Source organism: Hibiscus syriacus, unplaced genomic scaffold (genome assembly GCF_006381635.1).
Source record: "Hibiscus syriacus cultivar Baekdansim isolate YM2019G1 unplaced genomic scaffold, ASM638163v2 tig00111812_pilon, whole genome shotgun sequence".
Lineage (NCBI taxonomy): Eukaryota > Viridiplantae > Streptophyta > Magnoliopsida > Malvales > Malvaceae > Hibiscus > Hibiscus syriacus.
In genome coordinates this window covers 446958-474816 of record NW_024063187.1, presented here as the reverse complement: position 1 = coordinate 474816, position 27859 = coordinate 446958, and the positions used below count along the sequence as shown (strand labels likewise).

The window sequence follows — 27859 nt, the reverse complement described above, 5'->3', positions numbered from 1 at the left end:
CACTATCTTGGACCAGAACAACTCTGTTTTTCAAGGACATGTTAAGCTTCACTTCACTTCATTTCATTATTCTCTTTTCCATAATTTCTTGGCTCAATGTCTAAGAAAATAACAACCCAACTGTTCTTTTGCTTATGATTTTTAACAAAGGATATTCTTTGTTCTCTATGATTCATAAACTCATATTTAACAGTGCTAATGAAAATAAAGTGGTTTTGTTGGCCGTCAGCGATTCACCTACTTAGAATGTAAACCTTGTCGATTGAAAAATATAAGAAATCTCCCAATGAATGTATCACGTATGAACCGAAGCTAATTTCCACAATGTAAACATTTAGTTAAATGTTGATGTAAAGTTTTAATATATTTTTACATAAATTATGTAAAATTTAATATTAATTAAAATAAAAATAAAGATGATATATTTAAATACTCAAGTAATATATTATCAACAGATAGAATTTTTATATAAATAATTTTTATTTGAATATTTAGAATTTCAGTTGTTAAAAAATATAGAACAATGACAATTTGGTAAAATATACATTCTAGTAATCTTTTATTCCTTCAACCAAACATAGTAATGTAACATTCTTTCCAAATCAACCAAACACAGTAATGTAACATTTCCAGTAATCCTATTCTCTGGTAATCTTTTATTCTCAGTGGTAATCTTACATTCCGTAAATCAAATACACTCTTAAAATAAAATAAGTCCACGGTCTTGATTCATCGATCTCTGACTCCGTACGTAACTAGAACCACAAAATTGTCTTTCAGATTCAAACCATTGTTTTAATTTTTTCTTATAACGAGATAGTGAAAAAACTGCTTTTTCCTCTTTCCCTTTTTCATGGTCTTTTTTCTGCTAATTTCAGACTGCAAAAGCTCTGAACAAGGAGGCGCCGTCGAACTGTTGAAGAAGAAAAACTCCTAAACCTCCTTTAGCTAATGGCCGAAGCGCTAAGCCCTAACACTAGGCCACGGATCCCTATGGCTGCTCGCTTCCAGTCCCCAACAAGCCCATTCTTCTTGAGCTCTAACGACGACAAACTCGAGCGTGCGCAGGCTCGAGCCGATGCTATCCGCCGCAAGCCCGTAACTTCCCATGCTCAGCCGCCGACTGATCCCGATCCTTGCCTCTATAAAGATCAAATTCTCAAGTTGTTCCAAAATTGCATCAAATTGATCAGTGAAAATGTCTCTAATTCCCGTTCACTCTCTCTATCTCATTAATGCGAGTTTTTGTTTTGTAGATTTAAGTAAATGATATTTAAAATCTGTGCATTCTTCTTCTTTTTTTCAATTTAACATAACAGTAAGCGGTAGAATTTGAGTTTTGGTGGTTGAATTGTTCTAATGTCATTTTATGTATAATTAATTTATTATTTTACTTTTTTTTAACGTGGTGCAGAAAATTAATCAAAAGAATACTTGGGAGTTGAATTTAATAGACCATATTCGCGACATTATCAAGGTTGAAGAAGAAAATGATGTGGAGACGAACTTTCAAAAGGTATGTTTAGCGTTTTTTTCCTTCTTATGTTTAATAAGGTAGGAAGTGGAATAAACAAGATACAAAATTATCCCCGATAACAAGATCAATAAAATAATTCCTAGGTTAATGCTGGGGACTATAATAGGTGGATTAAGTTAGGATTATGTTTCACCTTTATTTCTTATTTATTAGAGAAGGCATTTCCTTTTAGTTATTAATAGTGTTTTTTACCATCTAATACGGAAGTAGATCAATATTTAGACTGAAAGTCCGAAACAAGAAGTTACTTATGTTGTTCTGGATCAGTGCATCTGCATTTTCAACTGCGTCAGACTGAGTACCTGTTGTGTAAATGTGAGCTGAGCCAGTTGCTTATAACTAGACCTTGTAACTCCTATATCCTATAAAAAGCTCAGTTCCATTATGGCAAGGTTCTTATGGGGAGGAGGAATATAGAAGATTAAGATTCATTGGGTAAATTGGTTGATAGTGTGTAAAGTCAAAGAGAATGGTGGTCTGGGTGTGCTGGACCTCAATTTTATGAATAGAGCTCTTCTTGGGAAATGGTCTTGGAGGTTCGCAAATGATACAAAATCCAAATGGAGGAAGATGATATGCAGCAAGTACAATATTGACAAGAGTTTACTGTTGTTCAACGGTAAGATTCCGGCTCAAGGTTCTTGGCTATGGAAATTGGTGGTGAATAATCATTTCAAAGAAGATTCTTTTGGTTCCAAGTTTCGCAACTTATTTAAAGTCCAAGTTGGCAATGGCGAGAACATTCGATTTTGGCAAGACATTTGCGTGTTAAATTCTTCTCTCAAAGTTGCTTTTCCTAGACTTTTTGCCCTTTCTACAAATTAGAATGGTAAGTTAATTGAGTTTACTGAATTTTGTACTGCAGGTTGGTTTTGGAATGTTGAGATGAGAAGGAATTTAAGCGATTGGGAACTGGATCAATAGATAGATTTGTTGACAATCATTAATAAGACTAGTCTTTCGGAAGCTTCGAGGGATGGTTTGATTTGAAGAGGAAACAGGGAGGGTTTTTACACTGTCAGCTCTTGTGTGAAGTCGTGCTCCTATGATTCGGATGCTGATCCTTTTTGGAAGAGCCTCTTATAGAGGGGGTTGTTACCTTCTAGGGTGGAGTCCTTTTTGTGGCAGGTTGTTCATCAGAAATTGGTTGTAAAGACATAATTAGTTAAGAGAGGGGTTCAGGGAATAGTGGACGTTTTATGCCCATTATGTAAACAGGAGTTGGAATCTTCCTCACACCTATTCTTCACCTGCTCAATTGTGTGAAATCTGTGGATTAGGTTCCTGAATTTGTGGAAAATCACTTCAGTTTTTTACGAAAATGCACAAAGATTTCTTTTAGCTTGGGAAGATTTGGTGTCTCATTCAACTATTTGGTCCTTCATTCCGGGTGTTGTTCTTTGGACAATTTGGAAGTATAGAAATGCTATTGTTTTTTATGGGGGATGTTAGATCAGACTGAATTATTTTTTACTGCAAGGTTTAGGCTTGCTTCTTGGTACTTAGCCAAGTTTAATGATGCTTCAATTTCTAAAGACTTTCTCATTAGTGATCCATCTCTTGGGATTTCTGTTTGAATTCCAAAAATCTGTTAGCTAAACAGGTTCCTTGATCCCCTCCTCCCAAGGGCTTTCTAAAGTTGAATGTGGATGCAACTGTCAGTGGTGATTGGAAGTCAAGTGGACTAGGCGAGATTTTAAGAGATGAAACTGGTTCGGTCCTAGGTTCTTTCCAAGAAGCTGCTGGTCCAGGTCCACCTACCTTAATGGAGCTTAAGGCATTTAAGCAGGGTTTAATTTTCTTTGATTCCTTTCGATGGTGCTTCAAGAAATGATTAATTATTGAAAGTGATAGCAAGTTGTCAGTGGAGTGGGTAAAGAATCTGGATAAATGTCCTGATGTGTTTGTTAATAATGTTAAGGATATTGTTGATAGGTTAAGAGTTTTGGAGGGTCTAATTCGCTGGGTAGCTAGGACAGCAAATATCAAGGCTGACGGTTTAGCTATGTCTGGTATTGGCTAAGTTGGGGATCTTCTGTTTGGGTAGTTTATCTTTTTGATTTTCAGGTTTTCAGTTGTAAGGGGGATGATCTTGGCTGTATTCTTCTATATGTATTAATCTTTTATTAATAAAATTTGAGGTAATCTTTTCTTCCTTCCGCTGATTAAGGAATTCCTTTAGGCATTCCATTAATCATGAAGGAGGTTTTTAACGAGGCCTCCTCTTTTTATCAAAAAAAAAAACTCCTATATCCTTGTCGTGTTCACATAATTTGTTGTGTCATAATTGTGTTTATTGTATACTTGCATAAATATTTTTTATATATTAATGAGTTTGTTTATATAGGTTTTCGTACATTTGTGTATTCATGTCTATGTCTAATATTGTTAAGTCTGGTGGTAACAGTGAAAGCCAAAACTATCAGAAATGTTAGGAGAAAAAGGCTAAAACAATTATAGCCTGATTAATTGATTATATTACCATTGTTTAGTCCAGTGGTAACAGTGAAAGCCAAAACTATCAGAAATGTTAGGAGAAAAAGGCTAAAACAATTATAGCCTGATTAATTGATTATATTAACATTGTTTCTTCATGTTTAATGAAGGACTTGCAATATATTTTGTACAGGCCAGTTGTACTTTGGAAGCTGGTGTTAAGATTTACTCGTCGAGGTTGGATTCGGTTCATTCAGAGGCATACAAGGTTCATGGTGGGATAAACAGGCAGGTTATGATAATGAGCAAGGTTAGATTTATTTTATGCTGGTGCCTTCCTTATTTCTCTCTATCACTTTTTGTATGTCTGATTTGACATATCGCGACATAAGCTCTCTGTTGCATTTGCTTTTCTTCAGAATCATATTAGCTTCTTGTTTTTCTTAAACCTGTTAATTAAAGGAGCAGGCTATGCTAAGGGTGTAATCTGCCCAATTGCTCGGCATGAAATGCAAGAGTCTGTACAAAGGCTTGCATGTTAAACATTTAACAAATATTACCAGACATTGTTGTTGATAAACTCTTTGGACCTAACTAATCATTTTCTATAAGTACACACTGAGTAGTAGATGGTAGATAAAACAGACAAGTTAATCCACCTATGCTATCCAAAGTCTAAACATACATTTTATACCGACTTCAAGTTCTAGAACCTCAACTGATGCAGACTAATCAATAAGTTTTTTCATGGAAAATGAGAATAGGTTATAGTCAGGTTTCTATCTGTTGACCTGCTCGGATTTATCTGTCTGATTTTAGGTAAAGGTGATGTTATGTTACAATGCCAGATTCTGGGATGGAGGATATCAATGCTGCCACCGCACAGAAAGGCAATCCAAAGAAAGAGTCAGAGAAAAAGGTTTGTGGTCTTTAAATTCAAAGAAATTTCAAACTCAAACATTATATTAACGATTGTCTATATATACAGATGTCACCTTTATCAACATTGGAATCTTCTTTTGACGTTCTTAATGTAAAGAAATTTTATGGTAAATACACATACCAACAATCTTGATTCCAGTATGAGGCACAAGCTTTGATTATGACACCATCTTTTTTGTTCAGTTGCCTTTGCAGTGGATCCTCTATATCATCAAACATCTGCACAGTTTGATGAAGGTGGAGCCAAAGGTCTTTTGTTGAATAATCTTGGTGTTTATGCTGGATGTCGGGTTCTTTTTGATTCATTTGAAGTTCCAGGGAAGGAAATTCCTTGTTCAAATCAACATGATGTATCTGAAACAATTGATCTATCTTTTTCCGAAGGTTTGTCTTTGGTTTCCTTTGGTGTGTTTTCACATCTTTATTTGAGAAAAGTAGGTATTGATATTTGTTACTACCATTCTTTGATCTGTCACAGAATACCTTGAGCGTATGGTATTGAACATGCAAGCAAAGGATGAGATTTCACCGACTCTCAAGAATAAAGTCAATCAATTTGATGAAGATAACAGAAGGCCCACTGGAGAACTTTTCCTGCAGTCAGAGATCAGCAGACCAAGCTTACACTATAAATAATGAAAATGAGTTCAATGGTGTTGCGTTTGAGAGTTTAGAAACTGATGGTTTTGATCATGTTGACCAGCCAAGCTATGTTTTTTTTTTTATAGGAATAGTAGGTCTCATTAAAATACCCCTTCATGATTAACGGAACTTGAAAATAATTCCTTAATCAGCGAAAGGAGAAAAAGAGTGTCCTAGGATTTCATTAACCTCAAATAATACCAAAGTAATACAAACTAATCTCCCTCAAGAGATACAAAACCAGAAAGAAACAGCCCTTAACAGAACATAATTCAACCGATACCAGCCAAGCTATGTCGATGAGGAATTTAATGGAATGGAACCATCTTTCATGAGTTATCATGAGGTTTAACATATTTTCTTCTCTTAATAGTTTAAAGTGGTTAAGAATTCTTATATAAAAAAAAAGTGGTTAAGAATATATTTATGTGCTTATTAATCGTAATTGAATTTCACAGGATACAGAGCAATTTTCTTTCAACAATCCCGATGCAGATGGCATATTTGAAGAAGTTGATGAATATTTGTTTTTGAGCTTGGGATTTCCTTTGAAGCAAAATGCTTGGGCCGGTCCTGATCATTGGAAATATCGAAAAACTAAAGGTATATGTCGCGAAGCTAGTGACAGGTGCTATATTTTATCAACATTTTTACCTTTCATGGCTCAATAACATGGTTTTGTGCGTTGAATACCATAGGTTCTGTGGATGTCTCTAATGAAGAAAATGCAGCAACCTTAACAACAAAGAAAGCCAGAAATAAGAAACAAACTGAGCCTGATATTGATTTCACAAAAGCCTTGGATAATGAAGTGCCAGACATCTTTGCTCCTCCTAAAAATCTAAAGTCGTTACTGCTACCTTCGAATAGAGCACCTTGTAATAAAAAGCTTCCTGAAGATTGCAACTATCAACCTGAGGATCTTGTTAAATTGTTTCTTTTACCAGATGTGATGGTAATGTGCGATCACAAGTTTGCTACTAAAGTATGACTTGGTCAAATGTTTTTCTCATTTTCTTTTAATAAGACGTTCTTTTGCAGTGCCTTGGCAGAAGGAGGAGAAGGAAGTTGCCAGGTAATTCTCTCATAGATACTTCTCAAATGGTAGTATTTTTCTTGAATGTTTGTGAACTTCCTATTAGTATAATATATCTTTCCCATGTTGATAGGGACAACATTGTAGTCTGTCATATTTCGCTAGTTGTTTCTTGTAATTTTTTTCCTCACATCATGACGGATGGAGTTTTGTTGTTTGAATGAGTTAAAGCTGAAAAGATGGTTTTTACTTGTTCTTTAGCATAGAGGATACAATGTTAATGTTGATTCATTTAAAATGTTCTAAAATATGTAATTTGATTCGTTTAAAATATTCTCTTATGGAAACTATTCTTTTCGGCTCACGATGCATACTATGAACTTGCTTTTTAAAAAATGTTCATCTTAATGGTTCCGTCTTGCGTTGTATCTAATAGATTACATCTTGTCTCATGGCTAAAAAAGAAGGGATCTTGATCAAATGCATCTATTGATTATAAAATGTAGAACATTTAATGAAGTATAGTTATTATCTTCACATGTTACTTGATTTTCAGATGAATCAAGGGAACAGTGTGATAATTATGATCCACAGCCGTCCTGGGAAGAGCAAGGTGCATTTGGTGGTTTTGATGATGAAGTTGATCATAGCGATATTGATGACTCCGGCATGCTTGTTTCTCAGCCTCGACAGGTTGTTCTCTTAGCTTTCTTGTGTTTCTCCATGCTGCCCTTGATGGTCCCCTCTAGACTGAAACAAGGAATTGTAGTTACTGTTTTGTTTTAGTAATTACAATTTACAACCTTAACTACTGCTTTGCGAGTTTTTGGGATGGGTTATTTGTAATTTATCTCGTACATTAAAATATGCAGTTAAATGCTAGTTATTTTATGGTTCTCACTTCTCACTTTCCTCATTCAGGTTAGCAAAATTGAAGTAGAGTATGATAAGACATCAAAACAAGTTGATGTCCAAGCTTTGAAAGAAACTCTTTGGGATCAGATACAACAATCTCAAGAAACATCATTTCAGGTACCAGTTTTCTTTTACTTTTTGTAACACTGTTCTAAAAACATAGATGATAGTTATCTTAACATCCTTATGTTAGCTCACATAGTAAGTGATTAGAATATCCTCGAATTGGCTTTACCTGTACCTGGAGGCCTCAAATTCATCCGTACTGTTTGCACCATTAGGAGTGCAAACACAAAACGTTAAGTAATGCCACTCACAAAAAGGAGATGAAAGGGTATATAAAAAAGGTGAGCTATAAAATGAAGCTGAATAGCACTACCATGTTTAATGAATAATAAAATCAAAGCAGGTTAATGAAAGGAGAACTTGATTTGGTCCCCTAGAAATTTGATTTCTTTCATTGACTGATAATCTAACGTTGATGTTGTCGGAGTCAAAAATGAGGATCGGGGCACTCACTGCTATCACTCTTAACTTTCAGCTTGTTTTCTTTTGTGAAGATCCCTGTAGAGAAGCTATCATTCAAGCATCTCTTGGCAAGCTTTCCTGCCGATTGCAAAGCTGCTGCAGCAACTAAGGAGATCTCCCCTCATCTATGTTTCATATGCCTGCTACATTTGGCCAACGAGCATGGACCGCGCCTTCATGGTCACCCCGACATGGATGATTTTGATATACAACCTCCTCACTGGGGGAAGCAACAAACGAAACGATCTAGTTCATCTCCGCAAACTCAATACTGCTTGTTGAAATTGTTTGTTAGACAAGGAAGCTCAACAACGACTGAGTTGCTGGGGCTTCTGACAGTGTTGTAAACTTGATCTTGTTCATACTTTTAAGTAGGCTGCTTAAATCTCTACCGCAACACTAAAAAATTGATGCCCTGTACCTCAAAATCCAACATTCTTTTGGAACTATTGATTTTTGCTACATAATGTTGTTGGAAGGTTATTTTCTGCCAACTGTTGTTTTAACTATAAGAATTTTGATACGATGCTCAAAATATTTAATCACAATAAAAGATCAAATAAATTCCCACTAAATAATTCATTATTGTGGTCTTATAAATGGGGTCAAGAGAACCTCAATGTTCAATGGAACAGGAACAAGTTTTATGTTCCAAACTACTCTTCTTCCTATATCACAAATCATAATCACTTTTAAGAGTCTTACAAGAATGCCAAAAGAATTTAAAACGGTCTTACAAGAGCAACAACTCACCAAGAACACCAACATCTTCAAGCTTTTTGATGGATGTCACTGTTTCTAGTGGCACAATGAAAAACAAAGGTAACTATACTTAAAAGATAACAAGAGCAAAATTAGACTACCTATAGGATTAACTCTGGAATTCTCGACTATAAGATCAGCTTCAGCGGTAAGATGCAATAAGTTACTCCAGAATCAACATGCCTAGCACCGAGCAGTGTGAATGCATTTTGTAATAATTGTTTTATGAGGCCATGCTGGATCATTTAGACAGCTTGGACATTACCTTGCAAGTTTGTATGAGATTTAGCAACCCTGTCTCTCCACCCTATTTGACGAGCTCTTGTTTCCCACATCGCTGTCAGTTTCTTCTGAGCCACCAGTGCCGCTTCGGCTTTCTCCCTTGCTTCTTCACATGTTTCCATACCTTAACTACACTTGTCTGCTTCCTTTTGATACTGCGATGCTATCTTCTTAGCCTCAAGTGATGCCATGTCGTCCCGTTGCTGACTTTCCAAAGCTTGTGCTTCTCTTAGCTTCAGCTCCTCTGTCAAAAGTTCTGCAAAGTTCTTTTCAGTATCCTCGTTCACCTCTGGATCACGTTTCGCACAATCTGCAGAATATTTACGTAAAACCTTCAATGCACAGGCTGTATAAAAGAGCACAGATAGACTAGTATTACCCTGGAATAAATAGTTTCATTGTTAATTCATAAACAAGGGTGAAACCCAGGGATAACCATTATCTATTTTTTTCCTAACGAACTCTTCCAAAAATCACAAATTTCCTTCGAATTAAGTTTATGTAGTTGTATATTCCAATAAATATAACCATGATATAGACAGTAGAAAACTGACCTACTAAGGAAGCATTGCTCAGTCCTGCCCAAATTAAAGACAGAGTCACAAATTTAGCATACCAATAAAGAAGGAGAAAGAAATAAACAATATGAGCTAACTAAATAAAGAAATCAAATGACTTCAGATCGACCAAACTAAATTGATTACTACTATGGTGCAGTTTTGAGCTTGGGAAATTGATGAAATCCAAGATAAATCAAATGAAGAAAAGAGATCTAACCCAGATCTGGAAATACCTTCAGGGATTGTGAGAAGAGGATGAGAAGAGCAGTCACAAAGGCAAGGTGGGCAGTTGTCGGAGGTGCGGCTGATGGTGGCTAACCCTTCCATGAGGTGCCAGTACAGTGGTGGACCAACTATGTACCCGAACAAACACAGGCCCAATAAACCCAACCCACCTTCAACGCCGCCGCATGGTTCACGGCCATCTCTTTTTACCGGTCTCTGTTTTTGGGTTCAGTGGGAGATGGAAATGAAGATAGAATATTGCCAAAATCTTTTGGATTCAGAGACCAGTTTGAGGTAGAAGTGGACAAATGTGAACTCCTAACATCAGCCCCAACACGGATTTCTTTGACTTTATTACTGCTATTGTTTTGTTGGTTTTTCATTCAACTTCGTTTCGTCGGCTGTAAGTTTTGAATCATTTAACCGTGTGGCCCTTTAAGAACGGTGAGCTTGGTTAGATTTCTGTATGCTCCGATTTTAATTTAATATAATGGGATTATAATTAAATGGGTAAAGTACAGTGTCACGGGCTAGAAACTTGGGTCCGAGATATTGGTGTAAGCATCCGATAAAGGGGTTCAAATTAGAAGATCGGACTTACCGTGACCACCAGACTTAGCCAATTTTTGAAGAATGCTTAACAAGTCCGTGAAGGAACTATTCCGAGGCGTATGAGAGAAGCGACAAGGGCGATGAGGGCAGTGTTATCGAGGCTCGTGGATTCGAACCGAGACATGCGAGCAGATATCTGTAAGAGAATTATACAGACTATTGGGCTTGCCCAAAACCATCAGATCTGGCCCGTTCCTTGGAGGATTCTAGAAGGATAAGGTTAGGTAGGATTGCCTTAAATTAAGGGAGGTGGGTTAGGTGGGAATCAATCCTAGCCCTTCATGTAAAACGATCTTAGCCATCGATTGAGAGGGAGCTCCCCTATAAATAGATAACTCTCCTCCTCATTTGTAATTACCCAATTCCATTCTTCTCTTTGAAAGAGTAATATAAGCTTTGAGGCATTTGCTATATTCTTTCTGAGTTCTTTAGTTCTTTGTTCTTGTTGCCTATCTTGGTGGCCGGGAGTAGCCACCTTCGTGTTAGCACTTCCACACGATAGTCCGACCTTGTGGCTCGGAGTAGCCACGTTGGTGTTTTAAAGCTTCCGCAATCCGAAGCCTTGAGGGCTTGGTTCCAACCTTTGTGAGTTTGCACACTCACTAGGCTTGGGTAAGGCTTACTTAGTCGCCGAGAAGACCGAGGAGCGTCTAAGGCCGCACGACCCGTCAGACCCTGACTCTGATATTCCGACGGTTTGAGGCGTCGAAGTTCTGGGGGCGTGACAAGTGGTATCAAAGCGAGTCGTTGTGAGCAAGCAACAATCATTTCAACCGTGTTTTGGTGGAAGGTGCGAATCGGGTAAGTTTTGTTTACTTACTCTTCGTTCAATTTAACTTGATAATTGAGATGGGCACAAGAGAAAAGGAGTTTCCGCACGCAAAGACAATGAGAGCCATGGTGGGAAACAAGAAGAGAGTCCGGTGGGCTCGAGAGCATCGTCGGTGTCCAAGCATGGGAATGTCGTGACGAGTTCGCAAGGAATGCTCGAGGAAACTATAGCACACCAATGGGAGCCGGTTCTCAAAGTAGAGAGGCTTAAAGGTGACGCCGAAGGCATGTCCGAGCGAGACACGTTCTCTCATAAAGACGGGGAGAGTCTTGATGAGGAACAAGGAGATGAACTCACAATGTACGGGAAATGTGCTTACTTGATGGATGGTTTTGGTGACCACGCAAGGAGGCTCTTCAAGATGGAACAAGTTTCAACTTCATGGGAACAAAGGGTCGGTAGACTTGAACAAGCCGAGGATGAGGCCAAGCAGACCCAGGGTGTTGTGGAGTCCCGCCTTGATAGATTGGAGTCTATGGAGGGCATATTCAAGGTCGAGACGCAACAAGTTCTCGACGAGTTAGAGACGGTTCGAGGGAGAAATGCCCAAGAAGCCGAGGTAGCGGCTTTGAGGAACGAGGTGTATGAGCTCAAGAGGGAGCTACTCATATGTAAGGGAGCAATGAGTGAATGGGGTACGCTCAAGACCTTCTTGGAAGGACTTAGACCAGGGGAGATGCTCGGGGAAGAGAAAGGTGAGGCCCAGAGATTTTCGGAAGCCATAGCTGTAGCCGGAACACCGACTGAGCTTGTAGATGTCAAGCCAAGGAGCGATGTGTCATCCAGACCCATGCCCAGGGATAGTGGCAACAATGGGGGAGACCGGGAAAAGGTGCAGCGGGGAGATGGTATAGAAAGCTCTTCGAGTAGCCAAGTTGAGCCATCGACTGTGATGGTCCTCACTTGATAAGAGGATGTCCCGAGAAGCGTCGCCTTACAACCATCATTGAGAGGATGAGAGAAGGGGAAGTAGCGGAAATTGGCGGAGGCAGAAGAGTTAAAGTTGCCAAGTCAAGGGAAAGACTTGGTCCAATTGATGGGATCAATGCAGCCAAGCAAGGTTCAAGACGATGCAAGGCTATCGATGATGAGGTGGCCGAACCAAGGGGAAAGCTCGATGCGATTGCGGGTGTTCAAGCAATCAAGTCAAGAGTAAGACTTGATGAGGCTACGTGTTCCAAAGTAGCCGAATCGAGGGGCAAGCATGGTGCGACTACAAGCTGTCAAGTAGTTCGCCCAAGATCGAGACATGCCGAGACTGTGGGTGTCAAAGCAGTAGAGCACAGGAAAGGACCCGACGCGATAGCAAGTGATAAAGCCGTCAAGCTGAGGGTGCAAAGTGAGCAGGTTCGCTCACAATATGCCAAGATGGAGGCGTGGTCCAAGTTGAGACGTCTCAGGTATAAGGGGACACTGAAGAAGTATGTGAGCCAATTCAGAAGACTCATGCTCAAAGTTCCGAGTTTGACTGAAGAAGATGCGTTCTTCACCTTCATGTTCGGACTAAAGCCGTGGGTGAAGAAAGTGTTGGAGCGAAGGGAAGTCAAGGAGCTGTCTAAAGCCTTGACAACCGATGAATCCATCAAAGAGTTTGGAGTCAAGAAGAAGACTTCCAAAGCAAAACCCAAAGCCGAGGGTAGCAGCAGGAGATTCCGAGATGAAGGTAAGTCGGAGGATGAGGAAGATTGTTCCTCGAGTGGCAGAGCAAGTCCACTCAATAATGAACCAGATGGGGAATCTGGGGAAGATGTCTGCACTAGTTCAAGTGACACAGACACTAAGCCGAGGGTAAGATCCGAGCAAACGAGGGGCGTAAACTTGAGGTGCCAATAGTATTGCGAGATTACCCGAGGAGAGCCGAGTCATCCAAGGTGACGGATGAGCCTAGGATCGAGTTGTCCGGAAAAGAGGACGAACCAAGGATCGAGGGGGCATTGAGACTTGGCTCAATAAGGTTCATTTCTGCTAAGGCGAGTAAAAGCCAAGGGTAGACCGAGTTGTCCATGTCCAAAGAGTCGAGACAAGGGCTTACCGAGGATGTTCAAGAGAGGAACAATCCTTCAAAGACTTGTAGACAAGAGTCGAAGGGGGCTAAGACGTTGAGGGACAAGGCAACCGTGGAGACACCACCCATATCCAAGGTGGGAAGTGAGCTCCAACCTTCGTGTTAGAAGGGAAGAGGCGAGAAGGAGCATCGGACTTTTCCGTGAGAAAGTGCCGATGCATGATGGCGCAAAGAACTCCAATGACAAGGGTTCAATGCGGGGAGTGTCAGACTTCATGGAGCAAGAAGGACTGATGCAAAAATTTTGAGTAAATGCCAACTAATCAAAGGGGAAGGAGAAACAAAGTTTGGATGGGATCCAAGACTTTTTCACAAGGGACAAGAGGGTCTAAGCCGAGGCAAATCAAGACTTGTAGGAAAGAGTTCCTATGACAGAGATGCACTTGTGGGCGTGTTAGCCCGTTTCATCACATGGCGGCAAGAGCCAAAGCGAGAACAGCCATTATGGGAGGCCGAGTCCTTATAGGGGGACATGAGCAAGTGGAGGCGTCGAAAGGCAACCAAGTTGATGTGATGTATGACACGAAAGATCTTGAAGTTACAAGAGGCAAAATCCAAGGCACCAAAGACTATTCAATGAGGTGTTTCCCAGGATCGTCGAGTGCAACAACGAGGGCGTCGCTAGGTTCGGTGGGGGAGAATGTCACGGGCTAGAAACTTGGGTCCAAGACATTGGTGTAAGTATCCGAAAAAGGGGTTCAAATTAGAAGATCGGGTTTACCGTGACCACCAGACTTAGCCAATTTTTGGAGAATGCTTAATAAGTCCGTGAAGGAACTATTCTGAGGCGTCCGAGAGAAGCGACAAGGGCGATGGGGGCAGTGTTGTCGAGGCTCGTGGATTCGAACCGAGACATGCGAGCAGATATCTGTAAGAGAATTATACAGACTATTGGGCTTGCCCAAAACCATCAGATCTGGCCCGTTCCTTGGAGGATTCTAGAAGGATAAGGTTAGGTAGGATTGCCTTAAATTAAGGGAGGTGGGTTAGGTGGGAATCAATCTTAGCCCTTCATGTAAAACGATCTTAGCCATCGATTGAGAGGGAGCTCCCCTATAAATAAAGAGCTCTCCTCCTCATTTGTAATCACCCAATTCCATTCTTCTATTTGAGAGAGTAATATAAGCTCTGAGGCATTTGCTCTATTCTTTTTGAGTTCTTTAGTTCTTTATTCTTGTTGCCTATCTTGGTGGCTAGGAGTAGCCACCTCCGTGTTAGCACTTCCACACGATAGTCCGACCTTGTGGCTCGGAGTAGCCACGTTGGTGTTTTAAAGCTTCCGCAATCCGAAGCCTTGAGGGCTTAGTTCCAACCTTTGTGAGTTTGCACACTCACTAGGCTTGAGTAAGGCTTACTTAGTTGCCGAGAAGACCAAGGAGCGTCTAAGGTCGCACGACCTGTCAGACCCTGACTCTGATATTCCGACAGTTTGAAGCGTCGAAGTTCTGGGGGCGTGACAACAACATTGACTAGTAGTGCTCAAAAAACTTAATCCGGATGATCCGATTTACCGATCCGATAAAAAAAAATTGAGTATTGCTTTTTAAAAAAATAAGTTTCGAGTTGAGTACCCGCCTTACCCAGGTCACAAAATTAAATTTTTTTCTGGTACCCAGAACTTTCAAATAGTAAGGTACATTTTTTTATATATAATAATATTATATATTTAATTATTAATAATTTTATATATTAAATTAAATTAATAAGATTAAAAAACATCCCACGAAAAAAACCACTTTAAAATTCTATGTTTGGATGTTAGAGTATGTAATTCAAACATTTAAATTTATGTATTTTTTAAAATTAATAATTTAAAAATGATAAAAAAAATCGGGTACCCGATTACCCGTACCCACAAAATCTGGGTCGGTACATAGGTCGGTCAATCAACTACCCAAAGACCCGGGTACGCAAAACTTTAGGTACCCGAATTTGAACAACCCTAGCATTGACCATCTAACTATTTATCTTCATTTTGACCAATGTTTTTAAAATTTTGTCAATCAGGCCATTCAACTATTTAATTGCATTCAAGTCACTAACAATTAATATTTAATGGAAGAGGTAACGTCGCAGACAACTAAAATGAAATAATTATATATTTGATATTTAATATTTACTTTTCTATTGATTTAGTTCTATTTTTAATTTAATTCAATAAATTTAATTAAAGAGTTTTTTTATATAATTTTAATTTTTTAATATATAATATTTGTTGTCCTACCATGATGATAACACAATCTTTGGAGATATTTATTTTATAGTTTTAATTTTTTAATATAATACTTTTTATAATAACACATGTCATAATTTGATTGAGGGAAAATAAAATTCACTGAATTAAGAGAGGAGGAATTTAATCCCATGATTTAACTGTTTGAGGTTATCATTAAAAATCGAGTTTGAGAAGATAAATGACAATTATAAACATTATGTTATAAATAAAAAATATAACATATAAATTATATTTACACTTATATATGAATCATATCAATTTAAACTATAGTAAATTCAAAAAATTATTATTATATATGAAATATGTCAATTTCATCTATAATAAAAAAATATAATTATAATAAATATACATTTCATATAACTCGTTATTAATAATTTAATATATAAATCATTAATTTTATTTATTTTTAAATAATTAAAATAAATTATTAAAAGTAATAATTTTTTTTTAAGGATGTTAGTATTAAATTATTAAAATAAAAAGTAAATACATAATCGAGTGGACCACATACATTAGTAAAGATAAAACTATAATTTGATTTCAAACGCAAAGTTAAAAATAAAAAAGCTACAAATCATAGCTTTTGCGGGTAAAGCTTCTAAAAGTATTTTTAGTTAAAAAGTCCGTTTTGACTGCAAAATCAATGTCAAACGGGTAAAATTAAAAACAACATTTTCAAACTAGCCTCAAAAGCTATCATTTCTAACTTTTTCATTTTCAATGTTGCGTTGGAAACAAATTATAGTTTTACTCTTATTAATGCATGAGCTCCACTCAATTATATATCTATCTTTTATTTTAATAATTTAATACTAACATCCTTAAAAATAATTTATTTTAACTATTAAAAATAAATAAAATTCATAATTTATATATTAAAATATTAATATTGAGTTATATAAAATATATTTGTATTATAATTATATTTTTATTTTTACTTTTTATATTTTTATTATAATTTAAATTGATATAATTCATATATCATAATTTTTTTTTGAATTTATTATAGTTTAAATCAATTTAATTCATATATAAGTATAAATATAATTTAAATATTATATTTTCAATTTATAACATACTGTCTATAATCAATATTTCATATTTTCAAACTCATCTTTTAACAACAATCCCAAATAGTTAAATTTTAAATTGCACTTTATTTTTGAATTTTTGAATGATACTTTTAAAAACTCGTTTCTACAACACTTTCAAAAGTCACTTTTCAAAAACAATACTAAATTGATCTTAATTTTTTTATTTTAAATCTAATTTTGAAAAAAAAACTCAAAAAACTTTCACTTGAATTTTAACTCAACCCTGATCTAATTTTTAAAAATATTTTTTATTATCAAGCAATATCAAAATATGTTAAATTCGAATAAAATTAAAGGATCATGGGCCAAACATATAGGATCATGGTTGGCATGGGCCAGACTTATACAAGGAAAAACATAAGGATAAACAAATTTTTGGTTACTTAACTTTTTCTTTATTTCCGTTTTAATTACTTAATTTTGTTTTTTTTAAATTAATTGCAATTATATTAAATTAAATTTTTTATATAATGGTAAAATTAGGGTCTATTTGATAGACTCTAATTGATTTTTTGAAAAATAATTTATGTAAAAAAGATTACCTGAAAATTATTTTAAGTAAAATGAATTACATGAAAGCTGTTTTAGGTAAAATTAATTACATTTTTTTTGTGAAACAGTTTTCGAAAACTCTTTTACGGTGTTTGATGATATTGTGTAAATCATTTTCACTGATTTTTTGATACATTATAATTAATTTTGTAGAAAATGATTTACATAAAATGAATAAAGTTTGGTTCGGTTAATATTTTCAAAAATAAATTGATTCGATTAACGATTAAAGAAAAAAGTTTGATTATTTAGTTAATGGTAATTCAATTTGATAGGTGGTTGAATTAACCATTTGAACACCCTTAATTTTAATTAATAGTATTTTATTAACATAATACTAAATTATTATATTAATATTACATATATAAATTAATATTACTCATTATTAATAATTTAATAATATTATATTTATAAAATATATAAATATTAATAATTTATTATATATTACTAAATTAAAAAATAATATCATATATTATTATAATATATTTGGGTATATACTAATAAAATATTAAAAATATAATATGAAAAATATAATATTATTAAAATTATATTATATGTATATTAAATATTTTAATAATTAATATTTTTATTAAAATGATATTAAAATATTAATTTAATATTAAATGTATAAAATAATATTTTTTGAGTACCTATACTCTGAAGTGAAAAAGTTAGAAAAATATTTTACGGCAAATCAGATAGTAAAACAGTTTACATAAAATACAAAGAAACTAGAAAAATGAATTACATTAAAAAAATTAATTGTAATTATCAAACACTGAAAAATATTTTTCGCAAAACTAATTACGATTATTAAACACCAGAAAACGTTTTCCAAAAAGTATTTTCCATCTATCAAACACAATAAAATAAAGAAAATATTTTTCAAAAAATATTTTTATGCTATTAAACACATGTTTGATTAGATTAGATCCAATAAATAAATTTAAACTATTTGATTCGATTACATCAAAATAGAACATGGGCCGAAACCTAAACACTTAAATCGAAAACTGGGAAGGAGAACCAGTTATAAAACGGCACCGTTGAGCAGCAAATCGAATCTCCCCCACACCCCGGTCGTCATTCATCGGCTCGCCATTGGAATGATAAAGCGATGCCGATGAGATCAGATCAGATATGACACAAAGCCGATAAAATACAAAAAGATCGTTAATTTAGAAGAAAAATGGAGGTTGGAATATCAAAGGATTTAATAACCCAACTCCAGATCTCACTTCGCAAGCAAGCCAACGTGCCTTCCTACGATCCGAACGACCCATCGCTTCCCGGTCTCCCTTCCTTCCTTCACTCAGTCGATGACTCTCCCCGCCTCCGCTGCCACCACTGCAAGGCCCGTCTCCTTCGAGGCTCCGACTCCCTCCTTTGCATTTTTTGCGGCAATCGCCCCACTGAGACGCCGCCTCTGCCTATCAAATTCCAGTCCACTTCGGGTTACCGATGGTTTCTTCACTCTCTTAACTTGGATGGATCTGTAAGTCACTTTTTTTATTTGTCTATGTTCTTATTTTATGATAAAAGAATGGCGGATTTTAGTTGTTGTTTTGGAGTTTCGTAATTAAATAAACATGGGTGTTGTAGGAAATTGTGGGAGAGTCTTTAGACGGAAATGGAAGGGATAAAGAACGTAGAGAGGAATCTTCTTTATCTGACATTTTAGGTTTAGAAATAAGGTGGAATGATTCAGAGCCAGAGAGGTTTGATTCTGGTTTAAGAAAGAATAATCCGTTGAATTTGGCTGGACTTGATCTTGGTGATGATTTTTTAGCTGAAAGGAAGGAAGATTCTGATCCGATTCCCTCTGAAGGGACATCGGCAGTAAAGAAAGGGATTGGTTCTACTGGAAGTACTGTGCTCGTGGAATCGCCTGGCAATTTTCAGGGTTCGGTCTCTGGTTGGCAGGCTGACTTTCAGTCTTCCGATTATAGAGCTGATCAAGGTGCTATTAGCTCGGCGTGCTTTGATCCTTATGTGAGTTCCTCAAAAGATATTTCTTCCAACATGGGCATGGTCTTAGGACAGGGTACTAGTTTATTTGATGGAAAAGAAAAAAGCAACCAAACTTCTTTGGATTCCAAAACACCAGACTGGTTTCAAGGAGATTTCAAGAGTAATTCCATTTCCGGTGATCAAGCACAAAGCAGTACCAGCAATGCCCCTGGTGACAGGACTATCGATGTCGATGATGATTCCTTTGATGATTGGAATGATTTTAAGGGCTCCACCATTGCACAAGATGTTGCTCATTCTTCGGACCAGACTTCTGGTGGTTTGAAGTCAATACATGAAAAAGGTAGTGATTCTTTTTCTTGATTAGGGGTTGGCTCAGAATTTACTATTTTTGAAACTCACCGTGAGGTATCCAAATCATTTGATCATTTTGCAGGTTCTTCTGCCGATCTTTCTACTCACATGGATAGTGTCTTTGGAACAGGAGACTTCTTCGAGGGAAAAGCAGTAGATAACACAACTTCATCACACAGTAGTAATTGGTTTCAGGATGATCTCTGGGGTAGTTCCACTTCAAAGACAGTTCATCATGCTGAGCAATCTAATGAGAATGTGGGTGATAAGGATGGAAGGACATTAGCAAATATAAATAATTCTTCTGTGAGCATAAACAAAGTTCAAGACGATCAATGGCCATTGAGTAGAGTCGAAGCAGCTGACAGTGGAACCAATGATGAAGATGATGATTCATTTGGAGCTTGGAATGATTTTAAAAGCTCAAGTGTCCTGAATTCTTCAATAAGTTCTTCGAATGAACATTCTATACATGCTACTACTGAATTAAAGAGTAGCGACCCTTTTTCTGGATGGAACCCTGAGTTTCAGTATACTAATTCTGAAAATAATCATGTGGATTCCAAATCATCTGATCCTTTTGTGGGTTCCTCGGTTGATCTCTCTGATCATATTGATACTGTCTTTGCATCGGGAAAAGATTTATTTGATGGGAAGGCAAAAGATAGCTCTAATGCTTCTGATGCAAACAGGTGGTTTCAGGATGATCTATGGTCCAATTCTACCTCAAATTTAACTCATCAAGCTGAAAACTTGGATGCAACTGGTAATAGTATGGATTCTGGAACAGCTAGGGGTGTGCATGATCCCCCCTCGATGGATGTTGATTGGTTTCCTGATGATCAATGGTTAACAGGTAACCAGAAGCCATCTGATGCGAAACCTATTGATGAATCAGATGATTCATTTGGTGATTGGTTTGACTTCAAAAGCTCAACTACCAAGCAAGATTCTCTTAGTAATTCTTCAAAACAAGTTGTTAGAACTGATAATCAGACCATTGATGATAATAACAGCTTGTCTGCTGCCTGGAATGATTTTTCAAGCTCAACTAGAGTGAAAGACCCGTCAAGTATTTCTGTAGAACAAAATGCTGTCCATCAAGAAATGCCTTCCCTTGAAACTTCAGGCAATAACAATTTTGGTAGTTTATCTCAACATGATTTCTTTTCGGGGGCATTCAGCAATCAAAATGGCTCGTCCAAAACCAATATTTTCTGGTCTGCAGCTCCCCTTTCAGACTGGTGTGTACACTTATTCTGTCATTTTACTCCCTATAGAACTGATTTTTTACCTGCATTTTGGTTCTAGCATATTCTACTTCATTATGGCAATTACAATGTCCAGTTTCTACTCAATTATTTTTCACATTTTTTAGTTTACATATTTGATTAATGCTGTCTGGACCCTCTATTTTTGTTAAGTATCCATGTTCCATATTTTTGTCCGATACATATTTTGGACAAAGGATCATTGACATGATTCTCCACATATAAGGGAAAACTTATAAAAAATAGAGTATTAACATGCTTGTTTCCAACTCTGTTTTTCTAATAGTTTGGAGTGATTACAAGGTAGTGTTCTGTTTAGAATTTTGATGTCCGAAACTTGCCGAGAGAGAAATTTCTGATATGTGCATTCACATGTTTCAGGATGGGTGATGCAAATGTAAGAGGCAGCAGTAAAGGTGAAGGTGCAAAAGATGGTGATGTCTGTAATGCAACAGCATCAACAACTGGTTCAAAAAGTGATGAAATAGAGAGATTGATGTTACAAATGCATGATCTTTCATTTATGTTAGAAAGCGATCTTTCAATACCTGCAAAACGTGATTAACATTCTAATGTCTGGGAGCAATTCGACTTCTTTATTATATTATGGTTGCCTTGTATTCTAGGTTTGATTGGTCCACGTATTTCAGCCCCTGTATCCTGTGCTGCTGCTCGTCTTTCTTCCTTGTATTATGAAACGGTGATCTAAGTACAAATTTGTTAAATTGCATTTTTTGCAACTACTGTTCCATTTAAAATGTTTTCAATCATTACTCGAAAGCCATTATTCTCTAACAATGAGTTATTTTAGTAAGTTGAAGTTTAAATTGAATTAACTAAAATTTGAGTTTGAGTTGAGTTTGAATTTATAGAACTCAAATATTCACAAAATAGGAAAAATCAAAGACTAAAACGACATCGTTTTGATCTTTAAATAATTAATTTGATTTTTTTATATAATTTGGCATATAATTTTCTTGTTTCTTTTATTTATTTATTTTTTGCGAATTATATTTTCTTTAATTTCTATAAAATATTTTTGAAACTTTAATTTCTCTTTTTGGTAACATTTTTTAATTTATTCTATTTAACTTTGTATTTCATTTAATTTGGTCCTCTGATTACACAATTTTATAATTTTTAATCAATTTTTGGCACCTTTCAATACTTTCTTCTCAATATCTATTCTTTAAGAAATAATATTATAAATATATATTATATAATTTTAGTGGATATTTAAATTATTAAAAAAATACTAACTTATTTATTGATGTTAAAAATATGAAAATAATCTGTCTACTAAAGAAAGTAATTTAAATTGGAACTATAAATTAAAAATAATTATCTTCAAATTCGATTAAAGATTTAAACAAATCTATTGGTTTGACCAGACACAACTCCAAAAAAAAAAAATTGAATGAAAATAATTCGATTAATTCATTTTTTTTACTTTATTCACCTAAATAGACTCTTAATAATAACGACATAGATATGAGACAGATTAAAAATTTTACATGCACTAAAATTTCACAATGATCATACAAAGAAAAAATTAAAAAAAACCTAACTAAATAAAATCGGATAAACGGTAGATACGAACAAATTTGATCACATCGATAAACGAACCACAAAAGGGGATGAAACTATTGAAAGGCCATCGAGAAATTGCAAATCATAATTGAGCAACGTTAAAATATTATCCACACACGCAAATCACGTATCCAAATCCAATCCGAGGGTCCAAAGCATGTAATATCATAATGATAACAGATAAAGAGCAATCTTGATCAGTCGTGACGATATCAAATCTAATCCTAAAAAAATTATTACAAGAAAAAACGCTATAATAAAGAAGAGAAAAACGTGTCATAAAGGCAGAAGAAGACGTTTCATAAAAGTAAATTATTAAAAAGAAAAAAGAAAAAGTTATAATAAAGCAAAAAAAAAAAAATGAATATCACGATCAACGATCAACACCAAGATTAATATCCCCTAAAGATGAGTGAAAAAAAGAGACTAACGAAGGTTAAAAAAAAGAAAGAAAAATAAGACTGAAACAGAAAAGTTATAGTCGATTATTTGGTATAGATGGGAATTCTAAATAGATTACTTACGGCAAACTCATTAAAATGGGAAAGCAAATTGATAGTTGTTTATTCTCTCAAAACTATCCTAAAACCAAGGATCACTTGTTTAATTATGTAGACACACATTTTCATCCGACCTTTTATATAATATATGGTTTATATTATATAAATGTATTGTTATATGTTTATTAGTATAGTATATGTTTATGTTGCTCATTTATATTATGTGGTACATACATTTATACTTGCATTATATAGTGTATACATAGTATCTTATATATTCATATTATATAGTATAGGTATATGTACCATTTATACGAGCTATTATATGTTAACATGTGTTGTTTTGTTTTTGTGTTAGGCCCCAAACCCGAAGGCCAATACTCAAACTCAACAACCCACTAACAATGATACAACCCAGTAGTAGACCCAGATCCAATTACAATTGGAGCCTGACCCGAGCCGACCTAATCTTCAACCTGAATTAATTAGGGTTCCAAAATCCTAACCTTTCGCCCGTTCCCTTAGTGTCGCGCCTCCATCAGTTGAAGACCAAACCGTCGGGCAGAGGGAGGACTCTTGGAGAGTCCTCACGCCAACAGCAACAAGCCCACCGCTTCGAGATATCCGACGCACGACAGAGTCAAACCAATAACAGAAAACACGTTAGCAATTTGAGTCTAAATAGGAGTCTAAAACCGAACTAAAAATAGAGATTCCTAGGACTATAAATTTGTGTCAACCCAAAGCAAAAAAATATGATAGAAATACATAAAGAAAAAGAAGGAAAACACAAGAGAAATCGTAGAGATACTTGTAGCTTTCGAAAGAAAATACGAAATAAAAAAGGTATCATTTTTACCTTGCTTGGTTGTCTATTTTACTTGCATGTGGTTCGTTTGTTTGGTTTCTTGTTGTTTTTGACTCAAAAAACCCCAAAAAATGAAGGAAAGCCGATGATCGGGGGAGGGTTTTCAAGAATATCTTTCTCAAATCTAGCCCTCCCCGAGGCTATTTTGTGAAAACAAATAGTATTTTTGAAGATAAGATAAAAAGGGCTTTCGAAAAATGGTTTTTTTGGGGGTTTTGCCACTGATGCCGGCCAGATTCTGGGTTTTCCATGAAACCAGGCGGCCGTGTTCTTCATTTGTGAAGAACAGTTGAGAGGAGTTTTTGGTTTCTAGTTTTGATCGGTTTGGGGATAAGGAAAAAATGAATTTGTTGTTTATTTTGTTGGGTTATATAATCGACCCGTTGACCGACCTGTTGACCCTACTAGATCCCCTAGGGGATCCACGTGTTTTCACCTGGATAGAGGATAAATGCAGGATGAGTCCCTGATTTATTTTCAACATCCGTTTCACGCCTAAAATTCAATTTTAATCCTATTTTTTCTTAAATTTACCACCCACTTTACCTTTTCTTTTAATTTAGTCATTTTTATTTAATTCACATTTTCATTTAATTATTATTTTTTTAGGTTATTATTATATATTTTTATTTTTTTAAGTTCACATTCGTTTTCTATTTCGTTTTTTTATTCTTATTTTTTATTTTTTTACTTTTTTTATTTTCTTTTAAATTTAGCTTTTTCTTTATTTTTAATAATTGTTTATATTTAATTTCACAATTAGTATTTTTTTACTTTTAATTTAATAGACTTTTTTCTAACATTGTTTTTTTTATTTGCTGTGTGTTTTTAATATGTGCAATTTGCCTTTGTTTTTTTTTTATTTATGTTAATTCCTCAATATATATATATATATATATATATATTCTTGTTTACTTAAAGTATCATAATTTAACTTTTATTTTTTTTCTTTTGATTCAACATTTTACTTTACCAATCTAACATTTTTTTACTTTTTAAGGGTATTCTTCGACCGGAGTAAGTAATTTGGATCAAATTTTACTTTTTAATTTACCTTGCAATTTTCTCAATTTTCTCAATCAAGGGTGCTAATCCTTCCTTGACTGTAACCGACTCCCGAATCTGACATATCTTTGGCAAGATGCAGATCAAGTAAGAAATCGACGTATCCGATCAACCAATTTTTGTTCTTAAAATAAATGATTGGTGGCGACTCTAACCCACTTACTCAAGTCGAAGCCCAATTTCGGGCCCACCCGAAAAACGATTGGGACAACTTGGCGACTCCGCTGGGGACATGTAACTGAGTCGGGCTAAGGCTAATTTCCAGTTGTCTTTTTTTAAATGAAAATTGTAAGCTAAAGTTTAAGATAAATTTTCGATCCTTATTACTTACATTTGATTATTTTTCAAGTAAATAGTTGTACTGATGTTTTTTTAAATTATTTCATATTTTTGAAAAAGTTTTCATCTCTGGCTCTATACCCGAGCTCCGAACCATTCTTAAGTGGAGGTGAAAGCGACACCTTCGTGGGAATTTATTCTCCGTATGGGCCTAGTAAGTAACCTTCGGGATTCATATACCTTATGTCTTCGTGTGAATTTATTCTCCGTATGGGCATAAGGGAATGTATCCTCTCGAGTTTAACTCAATCCACATAAGCTTGTAATGGGCTTAGGGCTAAGGGTCTGGCAAGTCCAAGGGGGCACCAGCAAGGAGAACTCGGGTACCTTTATTTAGAATATAAACTGGGAGACTACAGGGAATTAGTGCCCACTCCGAACCTCTATTTCAAAACCTAGGCTGTCTTGAATTATTTATTGCTTTACTTTCTGTTCAAAGCATGCGAACTAGAAAGATATGTGGTTAGGACTTGTTCAAAATTAAAATACGGGATAGAGATCATGTCCGGGTAGGAATAATAAGCATGTGGGGGTAGATATCATGTGGGGTACAACTTTTTATTTTCATTATTATTTTTTTATTATCTTTATATCACTATCTTTTTTTCTCCCCTTTCATTTTTGTTTCATTTTACTTTATTTTTTATTATTTACATCATTCAAAAGAGGTGTTGATCCACCAAAAACGTGTTCATTAAATATAAATAGTTTGTAATAATGGACAAAGAGGCTGCAATACAAGAGGTTAAAAAACGCAGATGTTTGGCTATGGTCAGAAAATACTCAGAACGAAAAGGGAGACACTCTGCAAGGCAACAATGTGTCACATTCAATCAAGAAGACGTGGTACCCACAATTGAAGAGTATATCACTCTGCTGGATTTTGAAGGAGTCAGAATGGACCAGGCTTACACCAAGAGCATCAAAAGTCAACTTTTCAAAAATGGGTTGGCAAAGGTTACTGGGGCAGATGAGAAAAAGGTTACTGACCTGGAGAGTCCTTTCAAAGACAACAAGAACAAGATGGAGAAACGATAACCGAAATTGGAAGCCATTGTTGACGAATTCAACAGAAAAGCAAATGAACTTCGGATAGCTTCTATCGATGGAGGGCTCCAATGGCGTTTCTGTTAGGGACATGCTTAATGGAGAGTGAAAGCGAGAGATGCAATCATTTGAGACTTATTGGAGCAAGTACAAAAAGTAACTCGTCACTTGCACGGTTTAGCCAGAGAAGTCAGAGTGGTTTGACAGGGTATTCAACAGTGAAAAATGAAGGAAGAAAACTAGTCAACCTGTTAGAAGTTGTTCGGGGTCTAGAGGACTTAGTCATAATATACCTTTAAAATGTTTTTTGTCTCTTCAGAAATAACACTTTTGTCCCCAATAAAGATTATTTATAATAACAAACGCGTTTTTTGATCAATGCCTCGAACATTTCATGCATCATGTATTTAGAAATATTTTGCATTTTATTATTTTCATTTCTTTACATTCGCATTAACTAACATAAAAATGTCTCATCAAAAAAGGGAACAAACACTGGGCACACCGAGCATTGGACACACCTGATCCTTACAATACCCGTTCAAACAAAAAGGAAGTGGAAGCTAAGATTTATCAACTTGAAGAGAACATGCTAAGGTTACAGAAGGAACTGGAAGAAAAAAATAAGTAAAAATCAACGAAATACCTTGAATTCCATCACTATGAACCAAGACTTGTTGGTTGACCAGATTATTTCAAGGTTGTCTGGCCTGAATCAAATGAATGCTCCTGGTGCAGGGGCATCTGAGGGGGTGGTTTTACCACATACTCCATAGTCAGTTATTTCACTTAGAATCTTACCAGCATGTCAAGGGGATTCATCTGCCGCGAATGAACAAGCCATTATAATCAGCCCTCAAAATAATCCAGATTATTACCACATTTTGAAGTTTGATGAGGAAGTCAAAACAAATATGGTATAAATGACCATTAAACAATGAGAGACAAAAAGAGGTAGGTCGAGTAGAAAACCACCCATGAAGAAGAAAGAATGAGAGATCATTAGCGCTTTCAACACTATCAAATACGTTACAATCTCCAAATCAAAACCAATTGTAGCTGTACCGTTTGATACTTCTAGACAAGATTCGAGGGAACCACGGAGAAAAAGAGGAAATGAGCATTTCGATCCTATTCCCATGACATATAAGGAACTTTATCAATAAAGTTTTAACACACATGTGGTGTCACCATATCCATAAAAACCTCTAAGCCCCCATACACCAGATGATATGACGAAAATACACACTATGAGTATCATGGCGGTGTTCCGGGGCATACTATTGAAAAATGCCTCGCCTTTAAGAGGATTATCCAAAGAATGAGGAAAATGAAATCAGCAAGGAGAAGGGTAAGAAGGTCAAAACTAGAGTTTCCGAAGTGAAGTCACCTCTTGCTTGGGTACGGAGGCAAATGATAAATGCAGGGTTTCTTGCACTGCATCCTAGCATATTAGATTGAAAAGGTGGCAATCATTGCTGTTATCACAATGGGGATGGACATGATGTACAAGAATGTGTCGAATTTAGAGCCTTAATCCAGCTAATTATGGATAGAAAAGAGCTGGAATTTTACGATGAAAGCAAAGACACTCCCGA

The 27859-nt window shown here is 35.7% G+C and overlaps 1 protein-coding gene and 2 pseudogenes across 1 annotated transcript; 2 read left to right on the top strand and 1 right to left on the bottom strand.

The window, feature by feature from the left end:
• The first annotated feature begins 807 nt into the window (after positions 1–807).
• LOC120171200 lies at positions 808–8403 on the top strand (annotated as a pseudogene).
• Positions 4595–21557, top strand: LOC120171198 (dentin sialophosphoprotein-like). The gene is made up of 5 exons (XM_039178950.1): positions 4595–4605; positions 18426–18751; positions 18859–19570; positions 19664–20825; positions 21234–21557. Exons 2-5 carry the CDS (start codon positions 18446–18448, stop codon positions 21415–21417), a joined length of 2364 nt encoding a protein of 787 aa, XP_039034881.1. The 5' UTR covers positions 4595–4605; positions 18426–18445; the 3' UTR covers positions 21418–21557.
• Positions 8679–10202, bottom strand: LOC120171199 (annotated as a pseudogene).
• Positions 21558–27859: the final 6302 nt, after the last annotated feature.